The 21,159-nt window shown below is 37.5% G+C and overlaps 1 protein-coding gene across 3 annotated transcripts in view; it reads right to left on the minus strand.

Annotated features, from left to right (window-relative positions):
• ZFAT (zinc finger and AT-hook domain containing) overlaps window positions 1–21,159 on the minus strand; it is a 112,432-nt gene that overhangs the window by 11,789 nt on the left and 79,484 nt on the right. For 2 of the 3 annotated variants that reach the window (XM_014965477.1, XM_014965476.1), the window contains exons 9-15: window positions 18,451–18,600; window positions 16,363–16,536; window positions 11,965–12,053; window positions 9,290–9,428; window positions 3,931–4,049; window positions 2,298–2,424; window positions 83–213 (exon numbers count right to left, since the gene is read on the minus strand). In XM_014965477.1, coding sequence (XP_014820963.1) covers window positions 83–213; window positions 2,298–2,424; window positions 3,931–4,049; window positions 9,290–9,428; window positions 11,965–12,053; window positions 16,363–16,536; window positions 18,451–18,600 — 929 coding nt within the window. Of the gene's footprint in view, window positions 1–82; window positions 214–2,297; window positions 2,425–3,930; window positions 4,050–9,230; window positions 9,429–11,964; window positions 12,054–16,362; window positions 16,537–18,450; window positions 18,601–21,159 lie in introns of those variants that run through there. The other variant, XR_001414448.1, reaches the window with a different exon arrangement.

Here is a 21,159-nt window from a genome sequence, read left to right on the forward strand (position 1 = left end):
TTTAGCTCTTGCTAAATATTTATTTCACAATAACTATACAAAAATGAAATATAGCATTTTTAGAGAAGAAAAGAGCTCTTACCTGTTTTACCACTGTCACAGTGCCAGGTGCCATGGTAACTACAGAAGCAACTGCTGTAGCATCATGGGTTTCCGAACCCAACTCAATGATTTGCTGCAGGATGTTTACAGCTGTTGGATCAAGTCTTTCACCTTAATCAGAAAGACAGTAACCATAAGATCATTATAGTAAAACAGCTCTAAGGGTAAATGAATCTCAGTGCTACAGGCACTCTTTCCCCTCCTGCCTTAAATCCGACTCACAGCACTGTTTATAAATTTCAAATAGCTCAATAACATGACACTTTAATAATAGATCTATGGCAGAAATACATTCATAAAACAAATTTGCCCGAGGAACACATGAATCAGCAAGTGAAGCCACACTCATCATTTTTATGCCTATTTGAAAGAGATCTAAAAGAATACACTGAATAAACAAAGAACAGGTACAACTCATAGCAGTGCCTGTAAATTAGGAAGCTGCAAGACTTTACAAATGCAAATATGTATCTGCCAGGCATTGAGCTTAAACAGAACCTGAACTCTCCACCTATAACCACAACAGCTATTTGCTATATTACAAACCTGTGTTTACCATCTGTCCAGCCATCTGCCTACCCCTCAACCTAAAAGAAATACTGTTATCACTAATGTGCTGGAGGGAAAAGTTAATTGCTGAGAGAGCTCCTGCCTATCATTTTATGAGCACGGGATCAGAACATGTTTATTCTTTTTTAAAAATCCTCTTAACATGTGTAGCCCTGCCAAAGGATAGGCAAATTTACAGAAAAAAAAAACAAACAACAAAACCAAACCCATACACAGATGTACCCTCTCTTCTGCTAAAGTGTGAAAAGAAAAGATTTGGAAGCTGGAGTTTTTTGTTATGCAGGAATACAAATTCCCCTCCTGTGGCCCACCATTCCCACACGCCCGGTATGAGAGATATGTCAGAAAGGGAAAGGAACTCTCAGGGTCACGTTAAAGCTGCCTTGTATTTGCTGTAATCACTGTTGGAGCCAGGGAAGGGCCAGGAAAGAGACAGTAAATAGAATAAAGCTCATCTCTTAACCCCAAACCCTTTCAAGCTGAGGCTGATATTATTATGGGGATCTAGGTCAGGTAATTTCATTTAAAGCAGAAGTAGTTATTTTGTTATCTACATGAGAAACAAGCTTATCTGAGCACTAAAAATGTTTGCTTGCTTTAGTTTTGGTGGTTTTTTTTTTCTTATATAACTGCTTTTAGACAAGATACTACAATTTTTCATATTAAAAGGATTATGCTGGAAGAGCATCCAAACTTGGATGCACTAAAGCAAATTATTCTACTTCAAAAATTACAGCCTCACGCTTAAAATCAAAAATGTAATATACAGCATATGCGATGATCATGTTTCTTTTAATTTAAATATACAAAAGCTTAAGAAAAGTTCTCAAGAGGTTTTTACTCATTCGAAATTCCCAGTCGTTAAAATAAAATATACAAAAATTGTCAGTAACGTAATTTAATTGCAATATGCTTAGAAATTCCATTAACAATGGGAGGTTTTGAAACATACCTGTACTACGAACTATAAAGAACATAATGGTAAAGAACTGTAAAATGTTGTCTTCTAGTAACTACCACACGTCTAGTCTCTGATGTTTCAAAACTCTCAGAAATCTGAACATTTTTTCTTTTCTTACAGCTTTGGCTATTTCCCACTTATCAATCATTATCTAATCCCACTCTTGTTCTTCCTCAATCTGATACAGAATGGCTTACTTTATTTTGCGTATCGTCAGAATTAAGTTTATTAGTACTGTCTTGGGAACGTGGTAAATGAGCTATTCCACTGTGTCACTTCTGCAGGTTGGCTGACTTAAGCAGGGAGAAAAATAATAGCTAGAGAATTGTCATTAGATACACACCATCTACTCTGCCAAGACAGCTGATTTCACAATATATTTAATAATACAGGCAGGAAATTCCACATACCTAATAATAAAGCTCAAAACAGACTATGACAAGTATTAATGACTTAAGGATAAAGAAATTCATGAAGAACGGTCATTTCTCTTTATTTATCCTCGAAGAAAAATATAAACCCCCAGAAGTAAGTTATAGATGAAAAATTTCATCATTTTTAATAGTTCCACAGGAGATCAAGCATTGCCCAGTATACCCAAAAAGAATTAGGTATTTATGAAAACAGATGTATTTTGTGTTCTGACCTAAAGAAGGTAACTTACCATTCTCAGAAGTGTATCTAAGGTTCTGCAATGCAGCTACTGCAGCTTGAGTGCCTTGAACATCTTCTCCAGCCTCGGTAATATGGAGATACTGAGTGGATGCTTCTTCAGAAACTTCGGCCGTTAACTTGAAAACAAAACCCAGCCAATGCATGAATAATCTCACTCTCATGTAACTCTTGTAAACAAGAGTTATAGAAATAGTGGGTGAAACAGAATTCAAGAACATCATTACATGGGAGTGGGGATACCATCCCGTAGTTTTCTTCTACATTCTAATTCACAAATTGTTTTAAGCATGCTAGATTATCTTGACTTCATTTTTATTGCACAGTTATTCTAGAACTAACAACAGACTTTTATTCTATCAGGGTCCAGTAAAAACATTTTGGACAAAATGAGTTTATAACGCATGTCCTTGCGGATCTGGTAAAATGCCTCTGAAGTTTGAAAGTGGCATTTTATTTTAGGAAAATTATCCTTTCCACAACTAGGGTTTTTCAAGACAAGCTGTCAACATGTATTCCTGCTCTGATGGGACTTCTTTATTTATAGCCGTTTCAAGAGCAGAGACATGATTGCATCCTGGATGTCCTCTTATTTTTTCAGGTTTGGGCACCTACTGGGAGAGTGTTCAGAGAATCATTTGTGGAATGTATGTGAATATAAGACTTTGAAGGACTACGTTTTAAAATGCTTGCCCTGTCTTCTCTCAGTAACTAACTGTATAGAACCTATCTTGATGTTTTTCAAGGACTTAGCATTATGTCTGTGGATACTCAAAAACTGTTGAACAAGACCTGCAGGACGGCTCTTTCAAATCAGGTGTTAGGTTTATAATGGGGACTAGACTGCCTGAAATTTAGCAGAACAGGTCGTAAGCTGTGGAGGTCAGCCAACTGCAGCTGACTTCTGGCTTTTTCCTCTCATTGGACACCAACAATAACCTACTCGGGCAGTGGAAAAGACACAGCTTGCCAACTGAAATTTTTTAAAGAAAAATGTCTACATAGCTCTGTGGTTTTCCCATAGCTTCTGCTCTACAGTCAGCTCTGCTCTGCAAGAGAAACAGTTTTTACTTTAAAACCAATAGCTACACATATTACAGCAGAGGAAAGCTTGAAAGGGTAAGATCTCTCAAGGTAGCTGCCCTACCCCACTCCAAACTGAGAAAATTAAAGACACACTCTGTATAATAGTATCTTTTTTTTTTTCTGATCAATTTAAAAATTCAGTTTCCTAGATTCTAGCCCTTTCTGGAACCAAGACATATGATTCCTTCATTAATTCAATATCAGCTTACAGCTTTGCACATCTTGCAGTTAACGCCAGTGACTATTAGGCATGTAACAAAAAATGCAGTAAGTTTTTCAATTTCTCTTTTTTTTTTTTTAAATGTTGCTAAAACTTTCACCCTTTCTGTTGTAAATAGAGGACTAGAGCCCTAAAATGCAGAAGTAAGCATATAAAATGTTGTTAATCCTACTAGATATTAAAGCACTGAAGCTTAACAGTCACAGCAATGTATGCTTTCAAAATGGAGATGAGATCACACGACCTCCTGATCTTATCTACTTTTCTCCCCAGAATTGTTTTAAATTTTAGAGCCAGGGCTATGGTAACTTTGCTTTACCTCCCACTTGGTCTCCCCATCATGTTCCACTAGCTTCATTCCATGCTTGTTTTTCAGATGTCTGTTGAATTCCCATTTTGTACCATACACAAAGCTGCAAACAGGACACTTAATGCCACCTACAAGGAAACACAAATAAATTCCTTGAGTTATTTTCATATAAATTGCCCCTCTACTCCACTTTGCTCTGGTGACACCACACCTGCTGTACTGCGTCCAGCTGTGGAGCCCTCAGCACAGGAAAGACACGGACCTGTTAGAGTGGCTCCAGAGGAAGCAACGAAAATGATCAGAGGGATGGACAACCTCTGCTATGAGGACAAGCTGAGAGAGTTGGGGCCTGAAGAAGAGAAGGCTCCGGGGAGACCTTATAGTGGCCTTCCAGTACCTAAAGGGGGCTTATAAGAAAGATGGGGACAGACCATTTTAATAGGGCCTGTAGTGACAGGAAAAGAGGTAATGGCTTTAAACTAAAAGAGGGTAGATTCAGACTAGATTTAAGGAAGACATTTTTTACACTGAAAACAGCTGTGAAACACTGGAACTGGTTGCCCAGAGAGGTGGTAGATGCCTCAACCCTGAAAACATTCAAGGTCAAGTTGAACGGGGCTCTGAGCAACCTGATTTAGTTGAAGATGTCCCTGCTCATTGCAGGGGGGTTGACTAGATGACCTTTAAAGGTCCCTTCCAACCCAACCCATTCCATGATTCTATTCTATGATTCTATAAAACTATTTATCAAGGCAGTAAGGACCCATTTAATTTGACCTCATCTCAATCTAGCCACATAACTGTAATTTAAAAGGGTTTCATTTAACCATGGGTCCAGAGTGAAAAAAGGGGAAAAAACTAAGTAGTTGAACTCTCACAGTGCTTAAAAGGCAATTTTGGATAATGGTAATGGAAGGAGTTTGGAACAACTCATGCATCTGGGAAGGTATCACAATCCTGCGTCCCTGCCCGCACGCCTCTCTGCAGGGGATGGGAAGCTGCAGGAATGCTGTTCCCATCTTTCCCTCCCTCTATCCCAGGGGAACCCCTACCACAGCCCAGTTAGAAAGAGCAGGAGCAGACTACTCTTTGCATTAGTCTGAGATACAGCATTATTTCTGCAATTAGATCTATGTAAGAACTATGGGTTTGGTCTCTCAGGAGGCAGATGTCAAGGGAGACAGACAAACTACAAAAGAGAATGTATATTGCAAAGTAAATAACTTATCTACTGGGTAAGAACTTGTGCTTGCTTTATTAACAAAAGCATTCTAGAAGAGGCAGGAATATTGGAGAGGGAAAAGTTTTTTAAGGAATGATAACATCCTAAGTTTGACCAACCCCTCCTTGTTTTTTCCTTGGCCACAAAAAGCTGCTGCAGCCCCAGGGGATGCTTCAGCCTGTGCAGAATCATTCCCACAGCCATGACTGGTTGAAATTCAGGTTTAGTAGCACCAATGAAGACTACTCATGGTTTCCAAGTGCATTTTTTCTCAAGTCTGAGGGTGTCCATGACTTATGTTCTGCTTTAGGCCTGCCATAAACAAAGCCTAGTATATGTTTTAAATCATTCTAAACTAATGCCTTTGGCCTCTAAATACTCCTTTATTTCAAATCACAGTTACTTGGAGACTATTTTAATGCCTACTCCATTACATATCATTGCAGCTTCAAATGTAAATTTAGTTCAAAAATCTATAAGGCATGTCTCTGCCGAGCTTCAGCTTTAAATATTGGTTCCCTCTTGTCTTCAAAGCCCTGGTCCCTTCAGGACACAACAGAAAACCATCGGACACTGTAATCTTTCACTAAGTGCTGGGGTATTTTCTAAGGGCTTATAAAAAATACTGAGATCTTAATATATAACATACACAGCAGTGACATACTAATAATTTTTTAAAAAGTTACCTTCTCTAAGACAGCTGTTCTAGTTTTCTCAAGTTTCTAACAGACATTAAAGCTTTTTGGCACATTTGGCACACAAGAGGTCCAGTCTTCTTCAATACATTCATCAATGACCTGGACGAAGGGATGGGATGTACACTCAGCAAATTTGCTAATGACACAAAACTGGGAGGGGTGGCTGACACACCAGAAGGCTGTGCCACCACACAGAGACACCTGGACAGGGTAGAGAGTTGGGCAGAGAGGAACCTAATGAAGTTTAAGAAGGGCAAGTGTAGGGTGCTGCACCTGGGTAGAAATAACCTCCTGCACCAGTACAGGTTGGGGGCTGACCTGCTGGAGAGCAGCTCTGGGGAAAAAGACATGGGAGTCCTGGTGGACAACAGGATGACCATGAGGCAGCAATGTGCCCTTGTGGCCAAGAAGGCAAATGGCATCCTGGGGTGCATCAAAAAGAGCATGGCCAGCAGGTGGAGGGAGGTTATCCTGCCTCTCTACTCTGCCCTGGTGAGGCCCCATCTGGTACTGTGTCCAGTTCTGGGCTCCCCAGTTCAAGAAGGACAGGGAACTGCTGGAGAGGGTACAGCAAAGGGCGACAAAGATGATTAAGGGCCTGGAGCATCTCTCCTATGAGGAGAGGCTGAGGGACTTGGGTCTTTTTAGTCTTGAGAAGAGAAGACTTAGGGGGGATCTAATCAATGCTTACAAATACTTAAAGGGAGGGTACCAGGAGGATGGGGCTGGTCTTTTTTCAGTGGTGCCCAGTGACAGGACAAGAGGAAATGGGCACAAACTTGAGTATAAGAAGTTCCACCTAAACATGAGAAGGAACTTCTTTACTGTGAGGGTGGCAGAGCACTGGAACAAGCTGCCCAGAGAGGTGGTGGAGTCTCCTTCTTTGGAAATATTCAAAACCTGCCTGGACAAGTTCCTGTGCAACCTGCTCTGGGTAGACCCTCTCTGGCCGGGGGGTTGGACTAGATGATCTCTAGAGGTCCCTTCCAACCCCATATGATTCTATGATTCTATGATTATCAAAGCAAACCAAGGAGAGTTAACAGCGCAATGTCATCGTCACCCAACTACCTTTGCTTTTGAGAGTTTCTACTGTTTATTTTAACTAACACAACTGTAAACCTAAGTCTTCTGCCTATCTACAAAATGATGCATAGCGTGAATTTAGCACAATGTTTACTGGCTGAGTACACAGCTTTATAGGTAAAAAACTGAGCATGACAAAATCATAAGCATCCAATTTCCTACACCAGATTAAAAAGCTTGTACTTCTTTTTCTTATGAAAGTCATTTGGTCAAATGTCAGTTGCTTGTAATTATGCAAATAAGTATTTCCCTCTCTTTTTTCCTCACTATTGACTAAAGCAGAACAAAAATAATCTGTGGGTGATAAATTGTTGCATTAGGTGAGCAGAACTCCCTCTAACAAACCTAATGGCTAGGGAAGGGCACCATCCCACTTTAGCAACTATGCCACCAGATGGCTGTCTCCACATTATCATGGCAAATGACTCTTGCCCATCATGTTCCAATGCTTCAAATATACTCTTGTAAGCTGGTTATAAGCCAAGTCCTCGTTGCATATAGTCTTTTATGAATAAGGTGATTAGTAAAAGGATTCCGTTTTACAGTAATGGAAACCTACCATATGGTATTCTATCAGGTGAAAGAAATAAACTTTTAATTTTGACGAAAGAGAATATAACTACACCCAGTCGCTAGGGTCATTCACTGACACTTATTATTCCTATACCATTTCCCCCTCTTTGCTCTCAATTGATTTTAAGTCTTCACCACACTTCACTATTACAGCAGATGTTCAATCATCTCTAGACAAAACTGAAATAGTTTCCCTATTAAGGGAAACTGAAGTTCACAAAACCAAAATACCTTTGTTCAGATTAGGACAAAGATATCATCAGTTGCAGAAAATGAAATTAAATATTCATTTTCACACCAATCTGTAGTATTGGGAAAAACCTGCTGTTGTGAAAGAGAGGACACTTTTCCACATTACTTTGATATTGAAACTATTATAACAATACACCGGATAAATTAAAGCTGTAACTTTTGTCGTGATGACTTTAATTAAAGAACAAATAATGGAAGCATAGAATTAAACTGGTAATACGTAACTCCACATCAGTGACTTGATATGAAAGCTCAGGGAAATTCATTTCTAGACTGTTCTTTAAAGAAATGGGTAACATACAGAGAAAGTCAATGAATTACACACCTTGTCTATTTTTAATACCAAAACCGATGTTTGTAATAAAATAATGCAGACAAATATTATACAGCTCTACAACTTTTTTCCATCATGGCACTGACACGTGTTCTCCAAACAGTGGCCAAGATTATTGGTTTGTGGGTGGGTGTGATGTGGTGGGGTGTTGTGTTTTTTGTTTTGTTGTTGGTTTTGGGGGGACCCCCTTCTCGCTGCACCCTCCTATCAGGTAGTTGTAGAGAGCGGTAAGGTCTCCCCTCAGCTTCCTTTTCTCCAAGCTGAACAACCCCAGCTCCCTCAGCTGTTCCTCATAAGATACGTTCTCCAGACCCGCTTCTCTGGACATTGAGATGACCATCGCACTTCTCCCAGTGAAGAACTCTTTAATGCTGGCAACTTACAGAAACCCCCATCCCAAAACCAACATCAGATGACAACCACCCATCTTAGGACTCAGAGAAACAGTGGAAAGGTCACCGTAGCACCAGCAAAAGGAATGGAAACTAAGAAGTGTGTGTGTGTTACCATTCTAATTGAAACAATAATACTATTGAGACTTTTTCTGCATGTAAGTACTCTAGCTACATTTTTTTTTTTTTTTAAATAAGAATTGGGCCTAGACTAATGGTGTTTCTTGAACTAGACTGTTAAGTATAATATTGCTATTACACTAGCAATAACTTTTTGGCTTTACTGACATAGATAAAGTGTGCTTCCTTTGCCCATAAACAAGACTCTGAGTGTAACAACTTGTAACCTGTTTTACCCGTGCTCTCTTTTCCCCACCATTTCTCTAGCGGGGGAATAATTTGCTGCCATTTACTCTTCAGTCTCCTTCCTTACATTCCATCAACCTTATTTTTACTTCAACCTTGCAAAACTGTCATAGAAATTTATCAGTGGAACGATAGATATTTATCATTCATTTCAACACATAGTGACACTTTACTTACAAAAGGAGACAAGTGAAAACAATAAATGTATGCAACAATCAAAAGCACAGGCAAGGTGAATCACAACTTTGGTTCATCCACCCTTGGAAACCAAGGACAAAGGACACTGAATGAAGAATAAAAGGCCCCATTTCATAATTACTAAAAAGAAGTTACGATTTATCACGACACCCAACAAACTGAGGAAAACATATTGCACAGAAGTTTACCTTTACACTAAGTTTGCTCCAGCAATAAAAATAACAAGTCTTATATGGTGGAGATGTACCTTGTTGGATAAGGGCTTCTGGTGCAGGCTCCCCAGAACCTACATTTACATATTCTTCATTGGGATGCTTTCTGTTGTAATGCCTCTTCAGGGAACCAGATATGTTGCAGGAATAGTGGCAATGTGCACAACGGAAAGGCTGGGAGCAAAACCAAAAACGTTAGAACATATTTTCTGACCTCTTCAGGACACAGGACACAAGCTGCAATGTTTTGATCCCAAGAAACCATGTTCATTTCTGGTTTAGTAATATTCCAAAGAAACCTTCCAAAATTCAATATAAATAAGTTGTAACTAAACATTACCTAAAATTTGGTACTTTTTATTATGTGCAAGACACCAAGTATTCTCAACATTATAAGATTATTACCTACTTTTCGTAACTCAGTAAACTGTGTCTTTTCATAATTGATGATCACAGGTCTGACCACGTGGAGACTTTCTACTACAAGGAAATGACTCAGCTGCCGTGAGCTTTGGTCTGAAAAGGGGGAGGTAAGAAAGCTAAAATAACTGAAGGTACAATATGATTGCACAGCCAGCCTAAATTAACAGATAACTGTACCTGACAGGGTTGATCTCTTCCCTTTCACTTCCTTCTCTCTCCAACATGTTCCCAACTGTTTCCCTCTCACTGGCACTTGCCTTCATCTGACCACTTGGTGAGCTAAGTTTTGGGAACTAAATTAATTCATTTTTAAGAACATACATCTTCCTTCACTTAACAGGGTGAAGGCATATCTAAAGAAAAAAGTTTAGGAAAACAAGCGTTTGTGCCTGAAGTTAGCCTTTGAGAATAACCTGCTGAGTCAGATCTGTCACAGTTAGAGGAAGCTCGAGACAACGATTAGGGTCCTGGAAAAGAATGCAGGTGTTGACCAAGTCCTTGGGGATAAATCAAGTACCTTCAAATGGGATGCAAAATATTTCATGCACAGCAACCAGGCCCACCTAAAGCTACTCAGCAGAAAACAGTTGGTACAGAATTGTTTATTAGGAAGCCAAATTTAAAGCAGGGAAATGTCTGCAGTCAGGGTCCATTGACCGGAACATTCCCCTAAGCTTGTTGCTCACGACCCTCCTTCAGGCTGCAAACAGCAAAAATAAGGAAGAAAACCATAACCTTACAATTCAGAAGCTACTGTAACATTCAGATATTCAATTTTACAAGGGAGTCCTCTCCTTTTCTACTGCTGAAACTGTTTTTCAAGAAAATAATCCGTACAGACTGCTGTGTTCTCGTTCCACTCTCTACATACTTGCATGTTGTGGATGTTATCTGCTATTGGATGGCAAATTCATGGAGCTTGGACATAGGATGGATTAAATTATCACTTGGTAGCGTAAATACTGACATTCCTCTTTGAGTTCAATACGCATGAAAACAACTGTCCCAGAAGGAGGCAACGTGCTACCAACAGTTTTTGAACTCCTTTTTACAAATACCCCTGACTGACCCGTTTCAGTGTCAATACAGCATTGAATAGTCACACTTACAAGCAGGCTGACAGAGGGCTGAAAAGGGATGCTGAGTCAACAGTTCTAAAGCTGATCCCGAGGTGAGAACCAGCTGTATTTCAAGAACTGCATGATGAGTACACTCATCCCCTTAGCCATTAAAGAAGGAAAATGGTGTATTTCCATTTACAAAAAATCCGTTTAACAAGTAATTCCACAGCAAAACGACATATTTAAGAAAGAAAAATTATTTGTTCAAAATGTATCATCTCTTTTGATGACTTGCTTCATTTTCTTATATGTCTTGTCTTCCAAGATTTAAACTATGAATCAAGACTGTCCTCCTTTCTGCTTTATGGAGGTATGCAGCATCGGTACTTATTAAGAGTGGCTGAAGTATATTCTTTATAGAAGCAAAATGATTTCTTAGGTAATGAAAGATGTTGTATATGAAAATAGTATGATGTTTTCAATAAGAAATATGCTCATTCCCAAGATAAAGTGTTACACTAAAATGCACATTTACATACACACAAAATGCTGGTTTTTCTGGAACAGAAATTAGTATCATTTCTATTTCCTGAATATAACGTTTCACAATTCATTACATCAAAACCTATCATGCTGAGAACCAATGTGAAATTTAGGAATAAGACCATACTACAGTTTATTAAAATAAACCGTATCTCTAATCTAAACACTTCATAGAAATATTAACAATCTTCAAAACTCTTTCCAAGACACATTTCAGATAAATGGGGAGTTTTAAAATTAATTCCCTTCAATTTTCTTCAAGTATATGAACTCATCTATAGTACATTAGACTGGAAAACTTTCGGAACAAATTAAGGCTGGCAATGAAGACTGATATATGGGATTTGCTTTCCTACTTCCCTAGGATGTTTTAAGGTACATATTAGATTAATTCTCTCAAGGACTGAAGTAAAAAAAAAAAAAAGAACAGTAATGTTTGTTTTACATTATAACAAAACATACATATATTTTTGGCAAGTAAAGACAGTAATTAGAAATTGTTCACGGACAAAATAACCCTATCTCAATAGTCTGCACATAAAGTCAAAATTCCCATAATATTAAAATGTTACGATGCCATAATTGTCACCAAACAGGAAAAGGTGCTAGTTCTAAAACTGTTGCTGAAGGTCCACTTATTTCCAAATGATGAATGAATAAGCATGACTTGTATGTTTTCTTACCTTGAAAGAGACATGTTGTTCCATATGACGCAGAAGCTGTGGTTTTTGGGCAGCTGTATAGTCACACACTGTACATTTAAACTGCTTTCCTGAAAAGGGAATAGAAAACATGGTAACTTTTTTCTACTTAAGTTCAGAAAACTACTTATTATATTTCCTCATAAAGGTGACTTCCAAAATACTAAACATGAACAATGAACAACAGTAGAAGTCTGGCACTTGCTCTGCAAAATTTTGGTTAAATAGAGCTAAGAGCAGAGTAAGGAAGAAAAAAGACTCTATTGTCATCTTTAAATTAGAAGCATTAAATAGTGCTCCTGGGATAGTTACTTGGGAAAGAATAAAAAAGAATCCTTATAGTGTAGCCTAAATGGAAGAAAGAAATCAATTCTTTACAATTGCAGGCACAGTTATATTTTGCGATTTGTAAAGCAGACTTGGAAATCCTTAAGCCACAGATGTTTAGTCATGTTCACATGTGGTTTTATCTACTTCTGGTCCAAGCTCTGAATTGTTACAATTCAAATACATTTGAATTTTCTTGTGTTTTCCTCTGTAAGTTTTCTTTATGTACTTCTGGTAGGGTATGACATTGATCTATTATTTTCACTAGAAGATCTGGTTATGTGTTTAGCACTAATCTTCCCATAATGACTCAATATCATAAAAGGGTTTTCTATACTGGCTTAACCCCTTTTCTCAAAATGTATGGAGTTGGAGTAACAGTTGAACTTCTACACTTCTGCATCAATTATTTCAAAAAACAAAATAATCATAGAGTGGCCCACAAAAAGGGTAAAGACAATGCATAAACATTGCTTCTTCAGATACCAACCCAAAGCATCATTGAAAGATTCTTATAAGCCATTATAAGAACAGTGGATGTTCTTATATTTCACTGGATACAAATATTTGTTGGTGCACAAGTAAAAGGGAGACCAGTCGACTCACTGGAGTTGCTCATTGTGCAAGGACCTTTAGTCCTAACAGTTAAACCTCAGGTGTAGATATGTGTGTGACCCTGTAAGTGCCATGTGCTCATATGTTTGTGCTTCTATGTATATGTATTCATTTAGGATACTTTATAGTAAGCTAGTGTGAATCTTGCCATCTTTGAATCTGTAAATAAGTTGCTGATCAATTACTTTATTAAATCACCTTGTAAATTCTTGCATCGGTTAATGATTAAGTGCTGCTAAAACTTAACTCTTGATCTATCTCGAATCATTTATAAATTTCATATTGCTACTAAATCATGACTGTGTCAAATATTTTCATCCACAGCACAGAGTCAATGAAATTTATATATATTGCTTTGTGAAAAAAACCCATCAGTTCAGAAGTGTCATCCAAAGAAGGGTGTTGCTTTAAGTTCTACAGACAAGACATTATACTTGACATTTCTTTACATGCCTGTGAGCTTTCTAGTCAGGCATCAATACTGAGGGCACTAACCCTCCAACCTGAAATAGCAATAATAAAAATCGAAGAACCAGAACTGGAATTTCAACAAATGAAAGCTGATGCTCAGAACCTTCAGTCTAAAATAAAGTCAATATTTTTAACAGTGGGCATGATTAATGACTATGATAATTTACTTAGAATTCAGATGGATGCCCTGTCATATGAAGCCTTTAAATCAAGTCTGATTAGCCCTTCCTAAAAACATACACTACAATCCAGCAGAAACGTGATGCAAAATTATTAGATTAAGTTATGGCCTGTACTCTGAAAGAGATCAGACTTTGTGATTCTACGAGTCTGCTTTTGGCCCTAAAATCATTAGTCTGAGTCCTTCTTAAGGCAAGATGGCCAGACTTTGTCATTATATATTTTCAAGATTCTCTAATAGGAATGAATTCTTTCTGACATTTTCAAGAAACATCTGTTGCTGTTTGTGGCTTTGCAAAGACTGAAACTCCCAAACACATTACCATTCTGTGGGTTTCTCTTGCTTTCCCTTCGAAGCATTCTCTCTCCCAAACCTTTTAATTTTTTTTCCCTATGAATTAAAGTAACATAGTTTCCTTCCTTTTATTCTCTGGGTTTCATACTCTGTTTCTCCACATTTTGGCTTTTATACTCTATCAGACCTGCTACCTATAGCGAAATTACAAGGTATATGAAATACATAAAGACTGCAATCCTGTATTAAATGCCCATGGCTGGCAAACTGTATTTGCCTGACATGGAATAAGGATGTGCTAAAAACTACTCCAAAAGAAGAATCACCAAAAGGAAGGATGGAGAAGTACAATACAGAATATTCTGTATTATCCCGAAGAGATCAAGTTTCTTTAGATTCTGGATCTTGCTCAAAAAAAGATACAAACATTTTATACTGAGTGTGAAATTTTCCATAAAACACAGCTAAGAAAAACCTCAAGACAATTTATGATATCTAATTAAAGTAATGAAAACCAGGTTTTCTGGTTTATTTCTAATCACAAACAGCAATAAGCCTGGACTATGGAACTGTTTTCTATCATGCCACTCTTGTGATCTCTGTCTTCTGGAGCAGAATAAAGCAGATAGAAAACTCCTTTATATTCCACTAGTTAAATTGACCTTGCAGGGCTGATATTTGAACAAAAATTGCCTGGATTCATAAGTCAGGAAGACAAGACTCATAAACAGCGAAGTATCTTTCAAATTCATTTGTTTGTGAAATAACTGAAGAACACTAGATGTGTGCTAGTAAGAACTTTTGAAGTGCTGTCACTATAGAAAGGGACACCGAGCAAAGAGAAATTGCCAGCATTCAAGAGGCTGAAAGTCCCTTGACAAATCACATATTACATTGTTAGTGACAAATGCTGTCTTATTTTTCACAAGTGTTAGAAATGCATGAAGAGTTCACTGGGGAGGACTTAGCGAGGAAAATTATCGAAGACTCTGCAGACAGTAAGATTCTGTTCCAACTGGAATCAACAGCAAAATGCATTTTCCAAAGGTAATGGGAATTTCCTGGAAGTGCAAAAAGCAAGGCAAAAGAGCATAAAGTATTGGATTTATTTATATCAGTCAAAAAAGAAGGTGGATCAACAAGTTATCGCAGAATATGATGACAGTTCGAAGGCAGATAAAAAAGGCTCCTGGTAACAACATCACCTCTAGAGTCAAAGCTTCAGCCTGACCAAACAGTAAATGGTCGGAGAACATAGTTCCTTCCATGCAATTAAATGTTTAAAACTAACTTCACACCTTTAAACCAAATCCAGACAAGGCTAGTTCCCACCCGATCATACTCCTCCTCTTAGCAGTGCCACACTTTCAACGCAGCCTCAGCGGAATTGCAATACTTCCTCACACACAAACATATTTTGTTCAAGAAATAGAACTAACAGGTAAAAATAAATTCAACTTCCATTGCTGAATTTCTCACTATTTGGACATGCCAGATGGTGAAAACAAAACAGAAAGGTTTTGAAATGAAACCCCACGAAGGGATTTTTTTTTACAGTACCATACAAAGAGGCCTTTTTTCCTTTATAGTCTGATCATGCTCCAAATTTCTTTTTAATTCAAATACAACCTGCTTCCTTCTCCCAGCCAGGAATCAGCTGGGGATTGCATTTGATAAGTAACATCATTGATTCTTGCATATGAAGTTTAGATGTATGTGCGACATCTGCTTGTTATTGACCAAGTTGTTTCAAATTATTGGAAAGTATTTTTTGAGTAACAAGTGATTTACTGACTCACGGTACTATTACAGTAGCTTTGGTAATGCTACAGTAACCATATGCTTTCTATAATACTTATCATATCACTGTAAAAAGGGTCATCTCTTTCACTAATATTATACATAGATATAAGCATACATAAAAATAAGTATCTCTGACACAAAAACTTCACATATTCTAGAGATGTAACACAGCACGTGCGCTTTCTTTGTAAGGACAACTCTAATGAATATGCAAAAAAAAATTTAAAAGAATTTAAATGACATGGTCAATAAAGAGTGGAATGAGATCACACAAGGTTGCATGAATAAAAAAAGATGAAGCTACTGTGTCAAAATGAAGGTGTATAACTTATCTTGCTAAATTACTGATTTCACTTTCATAATCACAGATGAATAAAGTACAGTTGTGTCCAAAGTTTGAAATAGAAGATGGTGTTTTTCTGGATTTGCATCTCACTTTTTCCTGTTATCAACAGCTCTTTGTAATAGGGTTATAAGGCCAAATCAAAATTTCAGGAAAATCAACTATTCCAGAGATAGCTGTCTTAATTTTGCAAAATTTTGAATTATTTCACAATCAGTGTCTCCTGGGAATAAACAAAATTAGCAGCACGTAGTGTTCAACCTAAAACCACTTGTTATAAGGTCCTATAGTACAGCCAGCATTTATTGCCCTAAAATAAACCTGGATTTAACAAACATGCACTTACCATCAGCAGTATGAAGGAGCTTATGGCTCTTCAAAGTGCCTTTTGATTTGAACTTTTTCCCACACATATCACAGAGGTGTGTTTTCTCAGTGCTGTGACGATTCATATGGGCTTTCAGGTTACTCTTGCTGCGAGCGGCGTAATCACAGAGAGAACATTTGAAGGGTTTGACACCTGAAAATAAAAATATATAACATGAAACAACCAAGCTGTAGCTTCTGATGAAAGGCTGGACATTTGCTTGAAAGAAATTTCAGACCATGCGAGCAACATAGACAAAAAGGTCACAATTTTAACATTTGGATATCTGCATTTAAGAAATTGCATGTATAGCTTCTGTGTAAATGATACCAAGCTCTTGACAGCATCACTGAACTTACAAATGGAAGGAGGGATTCTTTTAGAATTAAATACTTCCCTAATGAAGCCAGGTACTGAGTTTAACCAAGCAAATAGAAATGTTTGGTTCTTGATATGCCCATCCTTCATTGAAAAGTAGAATCCAGACTGCCTAAGTGGATGCCTAGCTGGAGCACACACCAAATCCCCCTCTAAAAGTCATCAGATAACTATCATTCTCTATATTCTACAATAAAGAATGAAGAAACCTATTTTAGGAGGACTGGTTCATTAGGTACTTAATATGTAAGCCCAAGTTAAATGTGCAAAGCTGTATTTTATTGTTAATTAGCATCAGATTTGCTAACGGCTCACACAGTAGTACTTCCCCCCGCCCTTAGTAAGATGCAAGCAATTCCAATTTCACTTTTCTCAAAGTTCTCTCCTGTAATAGAGACACACACAGCATGTCATCTAGCAGAAGGTCCACAAGAACAAAGTAAATCCTTCAAAGAAAAGTTGAATAAATCTGAACTGGCAGAGTAGTTCAACAGTTTCATGAGGCTCTGGCAGTTTTAGATTGATATTCATGACCTTAAAAGTAGATTTACAAGCATGAGGAATTACAGCCTACTTTAAGCAGACTTGATTGCAAACTTCGATTTTGGAATAAATTTCCATTCACCTCTTTCTCCTGTTACTTAGATGAGATGAGTTCCAAGCTTTTTGAGCAGAATAAATGAACTGTATCTATGGAATACATAAGTAATGCCTCTAAGACTATAATTTTGCATTACCTAAACTCCTGAATGGAATAAAGGCTACTGGACCACTGCTATTGTACCCAGGCAGGTAAGCTCAGTGAAAGTACTCAAACAACTGTGCAGAACTAGTATGAATGTCTGAACTCTCTGCACGGAAACAAACACTTCGGAACCAAAACATCCGTTTGAGAGCACCACATCCCGTTATCCTCTTTCTGCAGAGGGATGGCTTATGAAGCCAAAATAATGCTCAAGTGCCATAGGCAATCTGTTCCATAAATTAACTGACTGAAGAGCATACCGAGTGGTCTTCCACCTGTTATAAAAATAGATTGAGTAGACACAAGATTTTACTGGGCGTAGATTTTAACTCCAAGGGATTTTTAACCTGTGTGTCGCCATGTTTCTGGGATTTCTCCCTAAAACGTGATAGACAGGATCAGCATTATCTCACAGGTTTCTCCTCACTGTTCATGTCCATGTCCATGTCAGCTAGCTGCCACATTCAGCATGATTTCATTAAAACACGCACAGAACTTATATACATACATCAAAGCAACTGTATTTCAATTGTTTCACTAATAGATTTCCAGACCAAGTATTTTTGGAAAAATGTGAAAGCAGCAGCAGTTATTCATGAGAGGTTATAGAAAATTACTTCTTTTAAGAGACTGAGCATGCATTTAATTCACTCCTCACTCACATTTATTATAGAATACTTTATGGAGGTTTATGAAAGGGTTTTGGAAAAAAATGGAATCATAAACTTATTAACAATATTTAACATATAGACTGTCTATTCATGTTATCAGCATGCAGTTCCATATGTGTCCTGAGTCTATTAAACTAATTATTTAACCTCTACTGTCGCCTAAAGTTTATTATTCAGGTATTGTAACAACTTTGAATTCCTTTTTGTGTCACCAGAGCTTGTGTGGAATATGAGACTGATTACATGCCCTAAAGCTTAAAACCAGAGTTTTACCTTCATGAGCCCAAATATGACGCTGAAGGTCTGATCCATTCTTCATAAAATAAAAATCACAGTAGGGACATTTCACAGCTCGTTTTCCAATAAGTCCTTTCAGCTGAACTCTTCTGCCAAGAATCTCAGAAATAGTAGTCATTGAAACCTCTAAGAGAAAAGTGAAAGGTAATAAAAACCAGAAGGACATGAGGGAATTTGTTCTATGTTATATAAGTAATATTGAAGAGCCAGATCCTGATTCACTCGAGCTTTTTTAAAGCCCTGCTTCCTCTACTGCCACTTATCTAAGACCTGAGCAAAGAACATAAGGACCTTTTTTCCTCTAGAGCTTCTAGGATGTTCTGTCCTACCTCTCCTGATCTCTGTACTCAACTGCCTGGCTAGAAAAAATATAATTAAAATATATAAAAATATCTTAGGTGTGCCACTGTCTTAGAAATCATTTTCCAACAATGAACTTTCCCAATAAGCTAATTTGGCACTTTTTTCTTCACTATTTTCAAAAGATTTTATTCAAGGTTTCACTCCAGATTTCCAGATATCAAGGCTATAATGATCAAACCCCCTGATAATCAGAAACTTTAAAGTTAAAAATAGACTCACAGAATAAATGTGATTGAAAAGGACCTCTACGGTCACCTGCTCCAAGCAGGGACAACTTTGGACTTCCAACTTCAAAGTTACATCAAGTTGCTCAGGGTCATATCCAGTCCTGTTCCAAACATATCCAAAAATGGAAATTCTACAACCTCTGCTGGCCATTCCAGTGTTTGACCACCTTTATGGTCAAATTGTTTTTCTAATTTCTAATCAGAATCTCCTTGCATCAACTCATGTCCCTCCACTGTACAGTTCTAAGAAGATTCTGGCTCTGTTTTCTTTTTAATTTCCTATTAGCTAGCTGATGACACCAATTAAGATTCCTCTCCTAGGCTTTGCTTATTCAGGCTAAACACACTCAACTCTGTAAGATTTTCTTTCATAGGAGCTAACGTTTTGGTTGTCACAGTGAAAAAACTCAAAATAATGAAGTTTAAATTAAAATGACCCAAACACACATAACGAAAATGTTGCCAAATGCTTTTAAAAAATAAATCAAATTACTCAATGCATTTCAGATTAATAAAATGGTATCACTTGACTCAATGAAGGCACAGCAGTCACGCCATCTAAACATTAAGGCATGAAGTCTGATGACTTATTCCCAAAATCTTATAAAATTTTAAAGTTACAGTCTAAACTTTGATTTTTACCAAATACAAACCTAGTCTCCTAATTATTGGTCCCAGAGTGGAATCAAAAATCCTGCCTGAAGTCATATGTACAAGGAAAACACAAAAACTCATGAACTGAGCAGAGATATGTTCTAAAGTACCCAAAAAAGAAAAATACAGACACAAGCCTGAACCCTCAGTTGCCTTCTACGGCTTAGATCCTTCATTCATGACTGCAGACTACTGTCTGCTCAGTAGGGATCTGTGAAAGCTGATGCCTCTCATGTCTCAGGACTATTAACAAATTTCATATTAAATCAGACAGTGGATGGAAAAGAAAACAATTCTGAGAGTTGGAACCAGAATCCAAGACTCCTCCTTCACTGCTCTGTACCCAAATCACTTGGCAATAAGGCCAAGCTTTCTTCTCTCTTTGGTTTAAAATACTGCTCTACCAAAGTTTACCCCACTATCCTCGTGAGACCAGAATTCAATTCCTATTCCCTGCAAACCTAGAAGAGGAAGAAGTACTGTTTAATTTCATATTTTCAACTTGATAAAATAGAAGAGACAAGAAAAGGGTCATGCTGAATGATATTAAGAAAGGAAGGAGAGGGGAGCTCCAGAAATAGCATTTTAGTGATGAATATGAAAGGGTTTCAGTTTAAATTAATTTTTGATATGTCGTTTTAGAATTCAAGTCCTTTTAACAGTATCCATTTTTCCTTTCATCTTTATTCTTTTCCATTTACATTTTTAAAAACAATTTCACTCCACTGCAGTACTTGATAGCTTATACCATCAGACCCCTTACATTTATATGGCTTGAAATTAAGTATGTTGTATAAATAAAGGATTTCCTCCTGATTACAAGGACAGCAGGCACAGGAAGAAGATCTGTGCATTAATTCTCCATATATTGAAATACTGTTGTTGCATAACTACAGCATAGGCATATATTAGATGTAGTATTTCTTTAGTACCATGGAGATATATCTAATAAATCTAGTATTTTGCTTCTAAGTTCTATTTGCCTACAACATATGAATTAAAAATGAAGACACCAAATAATAGGCCGTGCAGATTTTCTTTTTTAACCTTACTTCTATTATAACCCAGAATTTAAAAGAACTCACTTTCCTGGACCAAAAAAAATTTACTCTATACTTTCAGATGGATTCAGATACCAAACAAAATATTCAAAAGTATTCAAATGCATTAGTTTAGCATGTCAGGGCTCCAGAGTTAACTGGTATTTCTGGACCCTAGACACAGCATACACTAATAATTCAGCAGTTAATGGTCCAGTACAGACCAATGGCAACCAGTAAGGGCACAGTACATAATATACTGCTAGTTCACAGATCACATTATTTAGGGAGGCCTCCTATACTGCCTGGCTGAGACAGCATGCAGGCTTTATAGGCACAGCTCTTCAGATTTAGTTTCTATGCTTACTGGGTGACATACCTCCTGACTACAGTATAGCACA

Source organism: Calidris pugnax, unplaced genomic scaffold, assembly GCF_001431845.1.
Source record: "Calidris pugnax isolate Ruff unplaced genomic scaffold, ASM143184v1 scaffold41, whole genome shotgun sequence".
NCBI lineage: Eukaryota > Metazoa > Chordata > Aves > Charadriiformes > Scolopacidae > Calidris > Calidris pugnax.